The 19,091-nt window shown below is 41.5% G+C and overlaps 1 protein-coding gene across 3 annotated transcripts in view; it reads left to right on the top strand.

Moving 5' to 3' along the window:
• satb2 (SATB homeobox 2) overlaps positions 1–14,808 on the top strand; it is a 44,291-nt gene extending 29,483 nt beyond the window's left edge. For 2 of the 3 annotated variants that reach the window (XM_062432307.1, XM_062432305.1), the window contains exons 9-14: positions 562–774; positions 963–1,049; positions 1,946–2,098; positions 3,880–4,074; positions 14,029–14,226; positions 14,313–14,808. In XM_062432307.1, coding sequence (XP_062288291.1) covers positions 562–774; positions 963–1,049; positions 1,946–2,098; positions 3,880–4,074; positions 14,029–14,226; positions 14,313–14,792 — 1,326 coding nt within the window. In that variant the 3' untranslated portion in view covers positions 14,793–14,808. The remainder of the gene's footprint in view (positions 1–561; positions 775–962; positions 1,050–1,945; positions 2,099–3,879; positions 4,075–14,028; positions 14,227–14,312) is intronic. The other variant, XM_062432306.1, reaches the window with a different exon arrangement.
• The last annotated feature ends 4,283 nt before the right edge of the window (positions 14,809–19,091 follow it).

Below are 19,091 nucleotides of genomic sequence, written 5' to 3'. Positions count from 1 at the left end.
GTGTCCAACACATTTGTCAGAATTGTACATCTAAGGTTTATTGTTTTCAGTTTTGACCAATTCTCAACAAATAAGTAGCCATTTTTTAAAAGGATAGATATAAACTTTGAAATTCAGCTAGGTATGGTAAGTCCTAATGCACCCAAAAGTATGTTTTTTTTCCCTGTAAAAGAGGTGCTTTGTGAAATTGTCTCAGAAATTCAAGTAATAATGAAGAGAAAACTGGGATTAAACAACCAATGGTGCCAGAATATGTCTCTTTAAGTAAAAAGAAAGAAATATGAATTGGTTTGCGCCAAACAATGGTACAGTGTTACCCAAATTTTACACATTTTTTAAACAGTCTCCATAAAAACTGAAAACAATATGACCTCTACATATCATACATCTCCAATGCCGAGCATGAGCAACAGCAAAAACTCAATGCTCAATAAGTTTGTAGATTAGGGAAAGAGGTTTAACATTAGCGATTAAGGAAACATTACAATAACATGTCATTCTTGCAAAGTTAAGTGTGTTTGTGTGTGTGTGTGTGTGTATGTGTGTGTTTGCATTGATCAGGGCTTGCTATCAGAGATCCTGAGGAAGGAGGAGGACCCTCGCACCGCCTCGCAGTCCCTGCTGGTGAATCTGAAAGCAATGCAGAACTTCCTCAACCTGCCGGAGACCGAGAGAGACCGAATCTACCAGGAGGAGAGGGAGCGCACCATGAACCCTACAGTTGGCCTTCCTGCCTCCAATTCCTCAAACCCCGGTACTCCACGTCTCTCACAGGTAACACCAACCTACAGGATTTCAACCTGAAAGACAAATGGAGTGACTTTTCACACCGGTGCAACTGTAATGCAGCACCCAAAAAACGATGGAATTTGTACCACAATGTATAATGGCTGCATATGTAATCACACACATCTACAAGCTTAATTTTTAACATGCCATGTGTCCCGTGTGTGTGTGCATAGAAAGTGTGGGAGAGGAGCTTGGAAGACCAGATAACCCCTGATACCTGGGCCTCCATCTGGAAGAACAAGACTAAGATCTCCAACTCAGTGAGTTATCTATAATCTTTAACTTGCCCTCACAAAGTAGGCGGCAGCACATAATGCACTCTCAGTCTTTAGATCTACTTTTTTTTTTAAATCTTAAATTCCGTTTATAATGGAACGACAAGTTCAAAGCTATCATAGGCGCATATTGTAAACATAAAGGACATTATACAGTATTTAGAAATGTCTTTCCATCTGCACATAACAATTTAGCAACGTCAGTGATAAGATGCTCCCTCTCTCTGATGCCCATTCATGGCTCTGGGTGAATTTGTGTGCTATTCTTATTATGTCTATGTAAAATTATCTCAGCATCGTTTATACTGCGGGAATGTAAGCTAGCCGGTCTGTACATGTCTTGCGGACAACTTCAAACACTGTGTATACAAGCTTTCTGAAAGCCAATACATGTTCATTCAAACAGAAACAACAAAGAAAGACAAAAGAGAGGGACTTAATGACTTTGATCTGTAAACAAATGTCATGTGGAGACGTGTGCTGCAGATGTGCTCATAGGGAACGCTGCGTGTCTGCTCTCAGGGCAACTTACTCTCGGCCTGATCATCAGCTGATAACGTTTCCTCATATTGTATACACAAGATTTGGTTTGGTGGATAAATCTCTTAGTAGTTTTAAATGGGTTATTTAGAATTTCAAAACTAGACGGGATGCCTTTATGATATTTATTTTAATACAAGCGCTCCTCTTACAACATTGACCATCCGAAGTCCATTTAATTTGTACATCATGAGTATTACATCACGTGTCGCCTCTCTCTCTCTCTCTCTCTCTCTCTCTCTCTCTCTCTCTCTCTCTCTCTCTCTCTCTCTCTCTCTCTCTCTCTCTCTCTCTCTCTCTCTCTTCCCCTCTCTCTCTCTCTCTCTCTGTTTCTCCCCCAGCCAAAGCCATCTGGCCCAGCCCTGGACCTCCCACTGAAGCTGGAATCACTGGTCAACATTACGTCAGGCATCTATGACGAAATTCAGCAGGAGATGAAGAGAGCCAAAGTGTCGCAAGCTCTGTTTGCAAAGGTGGCCGCCAACAAGAGTCAGGTGAGGGAGTCAGCGGGAACACGGAAGCCACACAATGTCAAATTGTATATAAAAAAAGCAGGGAAATCATCATATCTCATCGTTCAAATACATCCCGCCACATTCTCTCCGTTCATCAGCTTTCTCTATCTCGTCCAATCACATCAGCCACACGACTAGTTGATTGATTGATTCTTTCCTCATTCAGTCAATATTTCCTCAAGCACATGCCAATCCCACCATTTTCCTAAATGGAGAGGTTGGCTAGATTGGCTACAGCTGTTAGACCTGCCAGAGCTCACACATGAAGGCGGTAAAGCGTTCTCATATTCATGCATCACACAGGCCTAGATACAGATTAATGAGAGACAGAACATCTATTTGCAGCAACTGTCACAAAGGAGATACACACTAACTTTCCTCTCTGGGCCACTAGAGAGGTTAGCTGAATACATCTCTAATTCAATTAAAGTGAAAAAATGGAGGAAATGTATACATTTTGAAAAATATCTTAAATGATAGGTGTATGATTTTTCAAGTCTGTCTTAAAAGAACTTGTTTTGTTTGCTATAAATATTCCTTTAAAAGACAAAAAGTAACAACACACAAGTGATTTACTGTTAGAAAGAAACAGTGGAGAAGCTATATAATCCCATTTAAGTGGGATGTTTATGTTTGTTCAACCAGTGGGATGTGGCTGTGAGTTACCAGGTGTAAGGGAGGAAAATATGCATGGCGTGGGCATTTTGTATACAGTATATGTGCGTGTGTTTGTGTATGTGTGGTTAGCGAAGTCCCCCATGCAGGTTGGTGGGTCTGGGGGTGGCTGAGGGTCACGGCTCAGTGCACCCATCTGCTGCAGCTGGCCACAAGGACAGAGAGAGAGGAAGAGAGCGATGATCAGGCTATTAGCGGTGCATGCTGCCCGAGGTGGCTGGTTGAACACAACAGCTGGTGTCACAAACTGAACCAGTCTAGCAGATATAATTGAATCTTCTCTGTCCCCCCCCCCTCCCTCCACAACCCCCTCATCTTCCTTTCCTACATTTACTTCACACAACCTGCACGTTCACAACTTTTTCAACTTTTTTTTGGTACGTTTTAATTCTTCTCTGACTACTTTCATCTCCATATAGCTGAGCTTTTTTATATCCCTTCTTTCTTAACCTGCAGCCTACACTTGATGTTTTCATTTTTTTCTCTCTTAATCCTTATTATCCTTCTTCAAACAGTGTCATTGGTAGTATGTTGAACGATTTTAGCCCCCCGTAGCAGTAGAGAGATGTAAATGTTCATGAAACAGAAAATACTAGACCCCAGCATGTTTGGGGAACAGGATACCCTTACTTCCAAAATCTATTCATGACAAACAGTCGGGTAATTTTGGGGAAATATGGCTATGTGCTTTCTTGCTGAGAGTTTGATGAGAAGGTCAGTATCACCCTTGTGTCTTTCCCAGTAAGTATGAAGCTACATCCAGCAGCCAGTTAGCTTAGCTTATCATAAAGACTGGAAACAGGGGGAAACAGCTAGCCTGGGTTTGTCCAAAGGTAACAAAATCTGCCAACCAATAGCACTGAAGCTCACTAACTAACATATTTTATCTTATTTGCTTAGTGTGTATTTTTAAAATACTACATGAACTACATTTTTAAACCTCTAGACATGTCAGTTGTATCAAACTTCTAATTTAACTCAAGAAAGCAAATAAGCATATTTCCCCAAATCTCAAACTATTGTTTTGACATCTGCCTGACTCCACCTCACTCTTTAACCCCCATCTCATTTCTCCTCTCCTCCAGGGATGGCTGTGCGAGTTGCTCCGGTGGAAGGAGAACCCCAGCCCAGAGAACCGCACTCTGTGGGAGAACCTGTGCACCATCCGGAGGTTTCTGGCGCTGCCGCAGGGTGACAGAGACCTGGCGTACGAAGAGGAGTCCAGACACCATCACACAGAGAGGCTGCACACCGTCCTCCACCTGCCACAGGACACACAGGTAAAAAACACACATGTGAAAGCTGACATTCACACGCATCTCTTATCTCCGTGTCCATACGAGATGCACCCCGTATCCTAAATGGGTTTTATTAACACCTGGCATCTCTGGCAAACGTATTGAAAACAGATTTTTTTCGGCCACGTCATCTTATCCCATAATATTTACATGTGTTGAAATTGTCTGTAAACACATTGTCCATGTCCCGCAAATAACCACTAATAGCATAGACAATGCATGTACTGTTCAGACCCACAGACTGACGAAATATTTCTCCACCCTCTGAAGCCATGCACGTCTTTATTATTTATTACTATTTGCTCATTATTTTTTTTGTTCCTTTAAGTTTGCACTGTACTGTTTGTGTGCACATGTGTTTGTGTGCGTGCCCCAGTGCAATGAAGAGTAAACAGTGTTTCTGGGTGGTGTGGCACTGGAGGAAATGCCCCATTAGTTTTTGAGGAGAGAGGCTGAGGCTGTAGGAGGGGAGATCAATGCGTGTTGGCCTCTTTCATTAACCATCCTGCTGTCTGTTAAAGTGATATCCTCTGAACCCACCCTGCCTGTCTGTCTGTTTCTAGCTGTCTTTTTTTATTACACTTAAGCTGTAGAGATAAAAGCGTACTTGCTATTTATTTAAAGTAGCAGATAATAGCAGAAAATACAACACAACTCAATTTTCTTCTTCCCTTGCCTTTACAAACATCTTTTTTTTTTACTGTGTTAGCTTTGTACTCTGGTACATTTGACAAAAAAATAAACATTTGTTATACATAGTTCCCCAGTTTTACAGATAAAAAAGAGCTGCGTAAGTTAAAATAAACTCAAGTCATCATAGTTAATAGTTACTAATACAAGTTAATAAACCCCTTTGCAGTCCCAGGCAGAAATCTACAGACCACAAACATCAGCAGATTATATTTTTCCCTAATGATACTCTACTTCTTGCTTGCTTTTGGGTTATTTTGCCCTCAGTGTGGTCTTCAACAAGTATAAAATATCTCCTCATTTGGACGGAGATCAGGTGACTGACTTTGCCAGTTAAAAGCAATCATTAGTTTGGCCACGAAAAACTGCCTTGTCTGTATGTTTGAATGGATTATTGCCCTGTTGCATTGTCCTAAAATTGAGACTTGGCATGGTATAAAAAGAGCTACAAGTACAACACTTTTCACTCAACATAAAACACCCACAAACACCCTTAATGATGAAAGTTAGCTCAACCACACAGTTTTATTTTATATCCAATCTGTTGAGAGTCCAGAGCCAAAACTACACAAACTATGTCACTGTCCTCCTGCTTATTAACTGCAATGTAAAAAGGTCAAAGGTCAGTGTCATCACGCAAACTGAATTCAGTGCTCAAATAAGCTTGAGTCCAGGTCCTCTGATTGAAAGTATTTCAAACCACTAGCCCCCACCCTGCCCCCCCTCCCAATGCAAAGCTATTATATACCACATACAGTATATACCATATGCCATAAATCAAAACCAGGCAAATGCTGAAACTTCCCATTTAGCATCTCAACACCAATCACATGGGTTGTTTTGCAGCTCCGCCCACCTCCAGTCTACCACCAAGTGATTTTTCTCTCTTCCCATTCTGAGCTCTGTATTAAAGGCTGAGGGGAAGATGGGGAGGAAGCTGCGGTGGCACCATTAACACATTCCTCCGCTCCTCTCACACTCTCAACTACGACTAAAAATAAAGTTCGCTCTCATAACGCCCATGTTGTAACCCGTCCACCCCCCGCTCGCCCTGAGAGACGCAGAGCGATGAACTGTGGTGAAACACTGGTGATTTATTAATGGGAGATGAAGTTTTTGTGTGTGTGTGTGTAGGAGTGTGTGTACTGTATATGTGTATTCATGTTGTCTTTCTTCAGACCCCTTCCACCCCCCGGCCATCTAACCTCAGGCTCCAGCCAGCCTGCCACCACAGACCACACATGTGTCCCATCTGCCACACATGCACATACGGTACACAAAAAATCTCACACTGATAGTTGGTAACGTGAGCGCTCTTTTGTGTTCGGACAATAAGAGGGTCTCTAAAACTGTAACAACCAACCACAAACATGAAAAATGAATGTAGCGCTATCCTCCGAGGCTGTACAGTAAATCCACCCTGTGATCTGTGTGTGTGTGTGTGTTTGTGTGTGTGTTTGGACTGGACTGTATGTACAGTAGCGTGAGCCATTTCTGCATGTAGAGAGCTCTGGGAGATCTTGGACTGTGTTACAGCATGTCTGTTAAGTCTGCAGGTGTGTGTGTATGTGTGTGTGTGTGTGTGTGTGTGTGTGTCAGTCAGTAACCCCAGCAGCGTCACATTTCTTCATGACTGACACGGTCCTGGTGCTCACTCCACAGCTCTTATTCATACAGCTTTCGCAGTTAAGTGCGTCCCACAGCTAATTTGGCAGAGTCTGCCCTTATAAATAATTTCTTTATTGTTTTTGCTAAATTGATTTCTGCTGCAAGTCTGGGGGTGTTTATGTGTGTGTGTATGTGTATGTGTGTATGACCACTCACAGTGGCTGAGACCCCAGGAGTGGTGAACTAGAACAAGGAGTAACAACTACTGCTCCTTTCCTCCTCTGTGTGTCTCACTTTAATCCAAAGCCGCTTCACTAGCATCACGTACAGAGGTGCTTATTGTCAAACCGGCAACAAATTCCTCTTGTCGAGACCATGAAAAACTCACATCTGTCTTCTTTAGTGATTATCAAAAGTGCATTTGAGTTGCAGCAAAAAAGTCAAAAAGCAAGAAACAAAAAAACTTTTGGAAAGCTTCTTCTTTCATAGCCATGACACTGCTTTCACTGGCTGAGTAGTACTTTTCACGATGAGTAAGCAGATTTTGATGTGTAAAATCAGAGGAGTGCCTCTTATAAAGATAACACTGTCCTCTGTAGGTTGTAATACCCTTCACCTCTTGGAAACAGGTCTTTAAAAAAAAAAAAACCTCTTGGTGATTAAAAGGGTTATGGGTTAGGCAGCGCTCTGCTTTCAGTAGGTCTTTTTCACTGAAGATATTTTGACATGTCATACACTGATGATGGCTGAAGTCCACTTGGCTGCCTCAGTTTCAGGTTCCTGGTTTTGCGAATTATTGTTCACTGCTTTCTGGGACACTTGAATAGAACAAAGCCATTGTTAATGTTATTAGTGACACCTGTACTTTTACCACTGTGACAAGTCAGTGTCATGAAAATGTCTGCTTGGCTTTAATGGCTGTTGAGGGTTGTGAGAGGCAGCTGTAGCACAGGTTGTGCATTTATTGTGATCACGAAATACAAATTATTTCCAACGTATGCAGAGGGGAAAAATTTAAATTCACTTTGGACAAAAATGTCAAATGATTATATATAGTTTGGTCACACTTTTCTATTCACTTGAATAAGAAAGTGTGTCCAAACTTTTGACTGGTGCTATACATATATCTAATTTAAATCCACTTTAAGCATACAATGCAAACTTATTGTAGTCAACAATAAGGTAATTATGCAGGACAAAGCTAATCATTGTAAAATATAAGTCTGGTAATATTCTAATGTTTTCTTACTGTCGACAAATCCTATAAAAAGATCAAACCTATAACAAATTAATCCTACTAGGACTGTGCAGCCAAAGCCTGATTATAGTTTTGTGCAACAAACCACAATTGTTGTCCAAAAACTCTTTAAAAACATCAATGAGGCACACCATTGCACTTTGTGACATGTTCCTTCATTATGATGAACATGTTTATTTTGAGTGGATCCCACATAGACCTTATTGCTGTGGTAAATACTTACTCACAAAAGCACCACATTCGTCCCAAACCAATGCACTCGTTAACCTTTGTGAGTAACATTTGATAAACCTACAGAGCCCAGCTGTTTTCACATCTGTGAACGAATTTACATCTTCAGTACGAGTCAAATGGACTTTGGGCTGAAACCTAAAGAAATTAGGGGGAAGTCAACAAATTATTGAGACAGACTAATGCATTGTTGGTTTGGACCTTTTCTAGGGTTTGTTGAACTAAAAATATAGAATAGTCATCAATATTCACTAATCCTTTATAAGTAATCTCTTTAAAATGTGATCCAAAATGTAAACATAAGTCCACCAAACAGAAAACTCCCCATAATAATAACACAGAGCTCAATGATTAAGTGTTTCCACCATATTATTAGTTTCCACTAGACACATTTATTAAAGGTCACAACATATGCAGTATTCATCCATCCACTTTGTGAGGAAGTACTCTCTCTCTCTCTCTCTCTCTCTCTCTCTCTCTCTCTCTCTCTCTCTCTCTCTCTCTCTCTCTCTCTCTCTCTCTCTCTCTCTCTCTCTCTCTCTCTCTCTCTCTCTCTCTCTCTCTCTCTCTCTCTCTGTGTCTCTCCAGTCTTTAGTGCATCCCGGTGGCCTCTTATTCACTGATGCAGGGTGGAGTTTGGGCTTTTTGGCAAACCACAATTAAGTTAATTGTTTAATTGCAGATAAATGGAATGAATACCACACACAGTTTGAATGAAGAAAATATGCACAAGCACAACACAAGCGTGTGCGTGCATGTACACACACGTATATGACCACACAGACAAACACATGGACACGCTCTCACACACACACACACACACACACACACACACACACACACACACACATGTGTACTGCTAGCTAGCCTCAATAACATTACGCGTATACAGTTTTTCATCAAAGAAGCATTATTTTGCAAAAAGAAGGAAACTGTAGTGACTCATCTACTCCTTTAGCCTAAATCCAGTCCTCATGAAATAAACCACACACACTTATTCAAATGTAAGAAACAAGAGTGAGAGAAAGACAGACAGACAGAGAAAGAGAGAGAGACAGGCAGAGAGAGAGAGACAGACTAACAGAGAGAGAGAGAAGCAGAAAGAAAGAGAAAAAATACACACTGATTAACAGGAAAGGTGAAGTCATGCACAAAACTAAGAGAAAAGTGATTTTTCCTACATTACATATTTATCTCAGTGTTAATGGTGTCTCTGGTGGTCACACATTGCCCCCCCACCCAAAACACACATACCAACACACACAGGGAAAGAGAGAGAGAGAGAGTTAGCGGCCCTAGAGGACCAGAGCTCATTAAGGAGAAGATGAATATTTTATGTTCTATAATTCTTTCATAGTCCTGCACCGTAATTTGCCTTGATTTACGTTTAAAAGAAAACTTTTTTCATTTTACTGCAGTGCACTCACAACGTTGCCAGGAGAGAGAGAGAGAGAGAAAGAGAGAGAGAGAGAGAGAGAGAGAGAGAGCAAGTATAGGGGAGAGAAAGGGAAAGAGTGAGACGGAGAGAAGAAAGGGAGGGTGGGAGAGAGAGCGAGAGAGAGAAAGAGACGTTTTTCAGGAATATTGAATCAAGCCATGAGAAGAGCCGGTCTGGCCGCGGGGCTCCAGCGCTTGCGGTTTTGGGGAGAGCAGAGCTGTATTGTGTTGCGCTGAAGTGACATTCAGCTTCTTCCAAAGTGTAACGGTCAGGACTGGGAGGGGTGACAGATGGGGAGGGAGAGATGAAGGTGAAAGCCTCGGATGACATAAATAGAGGGATGTGAGTTAAAAATAAACCGTAGGATCAATTTTTTTCAGAAGCAAATTAAACTCAAGGAGTAGAATGTAGGTGAAAATTAAACATACTACTTATTTTATACAGTACAGGTAAGCATCCAATGGAATGACAGAAAAATGACAGCAGGGTCAATAAAGCCAGTGACTTTGAAATGTGAGACCACTATTCTGTTTATCCAAAACAGTCAGCGTTGTTTTATTTTAACCAAGACCACGATCTTTCCCTGATCTTACGCAAATATAGTTCTTCTTTTAACCGTGATCTTTCTCTGACCTTGGTTAAGGTCAGACTCATGAAGTGCTTTTCCAACCCAAACCGCCATCTTAACCCACACCACCCTAACCTTAACCAAGTAACCAACCCTTAACCATTGAGGTGAACAGCCATATAAATCACTTTCACCTATTGTGTATAGTTAGGGTTAGGGTTGCAGCCTCTTTGCCTGCATCTCTGTCTGAAAGGCAACTGTCCCAGAGATGTACCCAAGATAAGTCTACTCTCAGTGACTAATTACAGTTTTTACTGATATTTTACAAAAAAGAGGCAGGTTGGTTTAATAGTTTTCACCTGGATATTAAGTCCTCACATGTTGTTGAGTTGCATCTGTAAGAAGATGCTGATTATATCTAATGTCATTCTATCACAGCTCTTTAAAGGCATCAAGTAAACAGCTATGGGTTGTAAAAAGAGTGGGGAGTTACAATGGGAGGGACAGCATGGAGGAGGAGTGAGGGAAATAAGAATGGGATGGAGGGTACTGGAGGTGGAGGACACAGGGAGGAGGTGGGGGGAGGTTGGGGAGAGTCCTGGCATCCACCAGTTTGGGGCTGATTTGGACGCGGAGTCATGTTGGCTTGGCAGGGGCCCACTTCATTAGTGTCCTGATGCATTAGACCTGAGGAGAGATGAAGGCGGGTGGTGGTGGTGGTGGTGGGGGGGTGGGGGGTGGAGAGAAAGTATATCAGGGTAGTAGAGAAGAGTAGGGAAAGACACTGAAGGGGAAAGAAATGGAAGATATAAAAGAGGAGAGCGAGAAGAAGAAAGAGTGGGAAGGAAGAGAGAGACAAGAAGTCCTGCGAGATGAACTTTGAAGGAGCCAACCAGCCCTGTGTTTGGCTCTGCTCTCTAACATCATCATTAGTGCATGAGGGAGACCAGGCCCCGCCATCACTGTGTGCATGTGTGTGTGGCGATTGATCCAAGAGTCCTTGCTGTCAGCCCAAATAAGCTCAGAAATGATGAAGGTCTGTGGATGGGGGAGGGTGGGGGGGTAGAGTTAGGGGGAGTGGAGAGGGTAGGTTTCGCAATCCCATCCATGATTTACCCTCAATTTAGTTATTAAGTGTCTCAGTAAGTTTGTAAAGCTGAATGTTTGTGGCTGTGTGGTCCTCATTAGGGCAGGGATAGATATATTTTTTTCTGGCCTATGCTTCGCACTCTCTCTCTCTCTCTCTCTCTCTCTCTCTCTCTCTCTGTCTCTCTCTCTCTCTCTCTGTTGTTGGTTTTCCAGCATTCTTAAAGGCTTTTCTCAATATCTGAAACCGTCACTTTGCGTGAAAGAAAGAGAAGACGGGGGAAGGGAAAGAGAAAAATGACAAAAAAAGGAAAACCTTAAAACCTACCGAATTCCTGTAAATTGGTCATTCCCCCCCCCTGGAAATAAAGCCCCTGCGAATGAAATTGGAGCAATTTCATGGTCTGGCCTGCCCTCAATATTATTTAAGTAATACCCTGTTATTATTGAAGAGAGGGAGAGAAAAGCGAATGACTATTATCTTTATGTGGGTCCTTTAATTTTAATGCGCCACAGATTTATAGCTGGGCATTCCAGTGGGGAGGCCCCTCCCTGCTCTTAAAGCGAGCGGGCGGGACACGACCACAACGCTCTCACAACAGCCACTACCTTCTGACAAACAACCAAAGTCATCACTTTCCCTCCCAACACTTCATCCTGCCCTACACACTGCTGTCAAATAGCCCTCACACTGCCTCCGACCGCCTAGAGGATCCCTCTCTGTCAGTGAGAGCTCCACCCATCAGAATAATAAACACATTTCCACACCCACCCTCATTGTCTCTATTTATAATCATTTTCTCCTACGCCTATTTCTACACCTTCTAATCCCATTTGCTCTTTTTCTTTTTTTTTGCTCGGCCCGTCTGTTCTTTGGTTTGTCCAGTGAAGAAGAGGAAATTGTTTCCACTCAGGATGACGTGAAACCTTTTAGAAATGAGTCTCATGGTAGCGCTAGAGAGGAAAAGTCAAAGGTTGACCAAAGTCAGTAGAATTCATCAATCCACTACAGAGAATTTCAGTGTGGATCAAAGTGGTGGTAAAGGGTAATTTGATTCTTTTAAAAAAGGCTTTAGTTGGATTTGAAACCGGTTTATAAAATTCACCTAAAATAATATGAAAATCAATCAGTAAGAGCTAATTTAGATCAGTGAAAGAAAACCACAGTGCTTTTGATAAAACAATGAATAGTTGCTCAACTTGAAAGGTTTCTACTACTTTGTGTAATGACTACATAGCCGAGCATACAAAAATTCCCCAAGGATCAATTCTTGAGCCTTTAAATCTTCTCGTTCCCACAGGCTCAATATACACTGTGGAAGAAAAGAATCCAGAAAACATATTACTTATAGTCGGATAACAATTGTTCATGAAATCATATTTTAAAGGAGCGGTAGAAAAAGAGAGAAAGCTCATCTAGACCTTCAGATGCCTGAAAGCATGTTAAATAATATATTTTGAAGATGAGCGAGTAGGGACAGGTACTGAAGGGGAATGCAGATGATTGACCATTCCTTTTATCACCAAGGTCATTGTGTTTCTTGTCTTGTTGGTTTTGTAGTTTCTCAGAAATGAATATTAATAAAATTGATAATAATTGGTTTCTCAAAGACAAAAAGAGGCTTCCATGGTACAATAAGATAGTACAAACAGTCAAATACTAAAAAACACTTTCTTATAATTAATTAAATTAGCCAATTAGCCTTGTGTATAGATATTGACCAACTGGTACCATTGCATCCCTCTATAAGAAGTATAATGTATGAGGTTAAAATGAATATGCTAGGAGAGAGCTCTTGTTCCTGCATTCTGAATCTAGACCCTTTGCATGTCACATCAGTATATATCACTCTCTGTTAATCCCAAAACAAAAGTTGCGTGACACAAAAGTAAAGTTCAGTCCGTCTTTATTGTTGTTTTGGTTCCTATTAACCTAGTAGTGGGTGTTTAGTGATTAGATGTACTAAAAGGGTATAAAGTTAAACATAAAACAATTGTTGTGGCTTTTGGTCATTCTCAGAACATAGCATTGATTTTTAAATTAAATTATTTGCTCGTAAAACACTAAATGGTTTATATGAGATTGTTCCAGACTGTTTGTGACTAAGGGTTTGTTTACTGTTCTGAAAGTTAAAAATAAGCACAATAAAGCTGATTTCTTGTTTCTATGAATTAGATCTGAAATAATTATGCAGAAGATCTGAGCACTACGCCAACTCTAAACTCTTGGGAATCAAGGCTGAAAATGTTTCCATTACTGATTTTACACTATTAAATTTGGGGATGTATTATATTATTTTTATTACTATGTATTATATTTTACCTTTCATTATCTTGTAGATGTTTTAATGCAGTGTAAACTTAATTTTTTACTTGAGAAGTAGTGTATAAATAACTTGCCTTGTCTAACAGTTGTATCAACTATGCTATCTCATATTTAACATTTTTCCTTCCACTATCAAAGTACAACCACTGGAGCTGTTATAAAACTAATCTAATTACTGACTGAAGATGATTACATTTCTCCTCTCTCTTGCTCTCCAATCTGTCCCTCTAAGTTTTTGAATGGACTGGTTAAATAGTTAGGGTGTCATAAATTTGTAAATGAGAGACTTCCCGGCAGACAGGTGGTTGGCGTTTCACTATAGCTAATCTTACACACATTAGGTCAAAGGTATACTGGACACATAGCAGTTCGAATGCCAGCCTCAGAGCTGCTTAATAGACCGTGACACTCTGTGAGCTGTGAAACACTTGTTCTCACCCTCGCTTCACCCTGCAGCCCTGGCTACTGTGTGCTGGAAGGGGGCAACAGGTTACTGGTTGTTTTATAAGGATGTGTTGCGTCATAAAGGGTCACTGTCAGGTACAGAATACACACCAATTTATTCTTGATATAAAATAATGTATACCTTAAATGAACATAAAACAGATAAAACGGAGGAAAAAAAAATAAATAAACATTGTGCAGCTTATCATTCATTTCATTTGTTTACTTTGTTTAAAACGGTTCCTGGCTGAAATCTTGATCAGGGGTCACTGTACCCCATTAATCAGCTCTTTTGTCTTTCTCGGCAGGCACTCCACAGGCCACCCCCGACTCCAATGAAGGAGCACCGCCTGTCTCCGATGCGCGAGGAGCCGCTACCTGCCCCTGCGAACGACGAGGGGTCGCAAAATGTGGGAGCAAGCGGATGTCAATCAGGCAATGTTGGCAATGCTGGGAGCAACAAGAAGCCACGATCACGCACTAAGGTACAGTCCTTCTTTTCTCCTACTAGGACCTATAAAGTGATCCTTCTGTATTGTGTCACTCACCATCTATCCTTCCTGCATTTTAGATTTCCCTGGAGGCCTTAGGTATCCTGCAGAGCTTCATCCAGGACGTCGGCCTTTATCCTGACCAGGAGGCCATCCACACCTTGTCGGCACAGCTTGACCTGCCCAAGCACACCATCATCAAGTTCTTCCAGAACCAGCGCTACCACGTCAAGCACCACGGCCGCCTCAAGGAGCTGAGTGAGGGGGCTGCCGCCAGCGGAGGTGTGGACGTCAGTGAATACCGGGAAGAGGAGTTGCTTTCTGGCTCAGAGGACCCAGAGTCCAGCGAGGATGGAGCTGAGGAGATCTATCAGTCCACAGATGGGAATGGTGGGAACCAGCCTCCGGCCTCATCTGGTTCTAACTCCAGCCAGTTGTCCTCAGGGACCAACATGGCTCAGGAGGAGAGCAAGGACAAGGGGCACGGCCGGCCTGGAGGCCCCCTGGCTCCAGGAAGCTCCTCATCCAGTCCCAGAGAGCAGGCTGACTACCAGAGGTAGAGACTGACAAACAGAGAGGAGAGGACCGAGAAAAAGGGAGAGGGAGACAAAACAAGATAAAGAAAGGGTCTATGATAATGAAATGAAGAACTGATAATGAATTGATAAATGGAGTTCGGCCACATAGAAACTGTGAGAGATAAATGTCTACATAGGAACAGATTAATCAAGAAACTTTGGGCTGAAATACTGTACATGACCACACATACTGAAATAACCACATGTAGTGAAATAACCACACACTCTTTCTCATGACAATCTCATCAGTCTCAGAAAAACATCTCTGAAAACCTGTTTTTTAGAGTGACAGCTGTAAATTTACCTCAGCAGAAGAGAGCAGGTTGGCAGCAGTGATCGTGTAAATGTGAATGAAGGTTGTTTTTTTTCCCCAACAGGACAATTTAAATAAGTCAGTCACAAACTCTCATTAAAAAGTTGCTGCTCATGCCTTCAACACACAAAACACAAAAATCTTTATGACCAAAATTATCGTGGGGCTCTCTCCTAATCAGCCAATCTCCAGAAAAGGCACTCCAGAATAAAAGTTCTCCTCCTCTGTCTCTTAAATCTGAGCACAGTCACATAGGACATACATGCTGGGTTGAATTCACCCCGCCGAATGACATTTATGGACAGGATCCTGGGGCCTTCTGAGACCTCTACAATCCTATAAAACCTCAGGACACACACTGATGTTGCTAATGCTGTTGCCTGCCTGAGAACTCGGATGGACGGCGGTCGCCATTCATCTTCATTTTTTCAGTTTGCGGGGAAAAGAAAATGACCACCCCACATCCTGCCCTCGCCTCACCGTAACACTCCAGAATCACTACCAGTCCTATCTAGCACTTATAGTTCACAAAGATATTTTGTGGATGCTTTTCGCTCTCGCCTCCTGCCACTTCGTCTCCCTCCTCTCGAGGTTCACAACAAGGCAGTGAGGTTTGAAAATGACTCACGAGAGGAGAGCAGTGGACAGTTTTGCAAGAGGACTGACATCAAGAGGATGTGGCGTGGAGGGACACTCGGGCTTGTGTATACCCACGACTCTGAACCCTTCTTGGCTCCGTTCGCGTCTGTGTGGTGAGAAAAATGTCAAGAAAGGAAGGACAGAGCGGAGATTCAGCAACCAAACAATCAGTCACTTTATGTGCGGTAGTCCATCCCTTCCACTCTCCCTCTCCATCTCACTCTCCCCCTTTTTCCTCTCTAATTGGTGCCCACGGTCTTGTGTTTCACCACACCTACCCGCACTTAAACTTCACCAACCCTATTTATTGCTATCTTTATCCATGATTATTATTATCATTATTGTTATTATTGTTGTTATTATGGTTAGAATTGCTGTCATTGCGTGCTATATTTAGTTTTTATTTCCATGGTTTTAAATATTGGTTTTCGGAACAGGGCGGTTATTTGGATAACAAGAGACATTAAGAGCGCTCTGCCCTAAAAGAAGAGGAAGACAAGGAGTGGAGAGTGAAAGAAAAATGAAAAGAAGCAGTTACTGAGTGTTATTGGGTTAAAGAAAAGTCCTGTTATGTTGTATTATTTTTATAGTTCTGTTTCCCAAAAGTAGTTAATAAGATTTGGTGAAAAGAGAAATAGTAAAATAAGAAAGCAAAACTGTGCGTTTTCTTTTGCTGCAGTTGATGACAATCTACTTTTTTGAGCCATTACAGAAATGTGGCAGGTTTGACTCTATTCTTCACTTTTAATGTCTGTAAATACCCAAAAAAATGGGATAAATTGTTATTGATATACATCTATTTTTTATTTTGCCGACTTTTAAGTGTTTGAGCCAGTTTGGAGTACCAGAAGAGTGCTGTTTTTTATTTTTATTTTGTTTTGTTTTTTGTGTCTTTTTGGACAACTCAGTGAAATCAGTTCATTTCATTGTGCCAGGCAAATCTAATCACAAGAGTATTTAAAAAGAATTCAAACTGTTTTTTTTGGGGAGGGGGGGGTTTGTTCAATGTCTGGTGCAGTTGTGTGCAAATATGTGTTCAAAACAATATCTGAGAGCGGATAGTCTCTTGTTTGACCGTCTTGATCGGCTGCTACACTCAAACAGATGACCTGCCTTTTTAATTATTACGTCGATCACTCCGTATGATATTATTGTGCTTTTCTGTATGACAGGAATCAGGGTTAGACTCAAACGCAGTTCCAATGAAATCTCAGTTCATTCAGTGTTGAAGTGAATTAAAATTTGTGAATTCAAAAAAAAAAAAAAAAAAAGGACTGTTTTTTTATTTCCAAAGCATTTCTTCACCTCTCTACTAACACACACACTCACACAAACACACACACACACACACAAACATTGTATCCGGGCCAAGCGGTCCTCTGAGCCAATCAATTAAAGGTCTGTAAAGCCACAGGGTCTGGGGTTTCTAATAAGTGCGTGGGGAGTGACAGTAATTCACACGGAAATTCAGCCAGCTCTCTCTCTCGTCCCACAAGATTAGAGAAACTGGAAGCTGCAGTCCTACTTTACCCAGCACACACTGAAAACAAAGAGCTTGCCTCTGGAATGAGTCCCATTGTGACTAATACTTACTTTTTCACCATTTAGAAAAAGGTAATATGTAGAAAAGCACTGTAGAAAACAGCCCAATAGTAAGCAGTGATATTATTTACTATATGCCTATGTATATGTGTATGTACATATACACTTTTTATATTATAATGGTTTACTGGTTAATGGTTGTTTAACCTTGTGGTTAAGGTGAATACCACAAAACTGCAGGGTCCGCTGTTCGATTCCGACCTGGGACCTCTGTTTCATGACATATCCCTCTGGCTCCCCCACTGTCAGCTATCAAATAAAATCTGTTTCACTGTTCTGTGTTGAGTAAAAGAAATAGGAGGAAAAGAAAATTCACTGGGTTTCTCAAGTCCAGCAACAACTCTTCGCTTGCTCATGGCTCTTTCCCCTCTTTGTTGTGACACTGATTGTATTTACTGGAAGTCAGGGCACTTTCTTTCAACATGATATGCATTCTGTTTGGCGGTGGGACAAATCTGAGACAGCTTAGGCACAGACTCACAACTCACCTAATGCTAATGCTGGAACAGACTTGGGAGGGGGTGGAGGCAGTTCGACTGCAGACATCAAGAAAACCAGAGCAGTGTGAGCGTTTGAGTAAAAAGAATGAACATGTATCAGCCAGCTTATATCGCCTGCCTCAATGAGTGGGATAACTCACGGAGAACAAAAGAAAACGTGACTTTTGCATCTGCCACAATGCTCCATACTGTATGAATATAACAGGAAAACAGAGATAGCTTGGTTAACTTTTAGGCTTACTTGTATTAGACTAGTCACATGGAAGTAAGACTAACTTAACATTTTGTGTTTTGTGCAACCACAGTGTGATTGCATGAAGACAAACTGATTTGCTGTGTATTTTGGGTAAATTACGACTCTTTCGTACTAAAAATATCACTGACCAAACACTGATTTAAGCTGCTCACAGTTCTGTTTCAACACAAAATGCGTGGTAGGGCTTTAATGGTTGCATTGATATTTTGCAGAGAAAATTCAGTAATGTGTGTAGCAATAGATGGGCTTTTTTTAAATTTTTTAGTTTGTTATGTTTGCCCTGTTATTCATTTCTATTACATAAACACGGCTCTTAGTTCTGTGATAGCTTAGGGATTTGTATAATTTTAGCCGCTGAATAAACCAGTATATTTGTATGCTTGTCTCTATGACTGGCCTCTCTCATTAAACTAGTCAAGATAGAGTATCTTTGGCTCCAGGGGAGTCTGTGGTTTAGCGGTTGCAACTGTTGGGTAAAAGATGTTTTTCTTAAAATTGGCGATTTTAAAGGAACTACCTAGACAAAACTGAATCAAGACTCAGTTGTGTTTTAAATAAGAGAGAAAGTAGATCTGAGGGAGTGTGTCAATCCAGAACCATGTGGCAGACATGAAATCAACTTTTGTGTAAATGAGTAAAATAAAATAGCTCATCTGACAGGCTACCTCTGGACAATCAGTTACACAAGCAAGCACACACACACACACACACACACACACACACACACACACACACTTACTTCCAATGCTTCTCTAGTGAGCTTCAACTCTGATGAGGTGTGGCAGGGCAGAACAATCTTGGTGTTTAACCTGCCGCAAGGGGTTGGGTCAAGCAGTGTGTGTGCGCGTGTGTGTGTGAGTGTGTGTCTGTCAGTTGGACTCCCTCAATAAACAATAGAGCATAAATGTCGGTGATGAGCTGGAGGGTCGAGGTCTTCCAGCAGAAGGGTTTTTACACGCAGCTTGTCTTCT

Source organism: Scomber scombrus, chromosome 13 (assembly GCF_963691925.1).
Source record: "Scomber scombrus chromosome 13, fScoSco1.1, whole genome shotgun sequence".
In the NCBI taxonomy this organism is placed as follows: Eukaryota; Metazoa; Chordata; class Actinopteri; order Scombriformes; family Scombridae; genus Scomber; species Scomber scombrus.
This window is presented reverse-complemented; position numbering and strand designations above follow the sequence as displayed.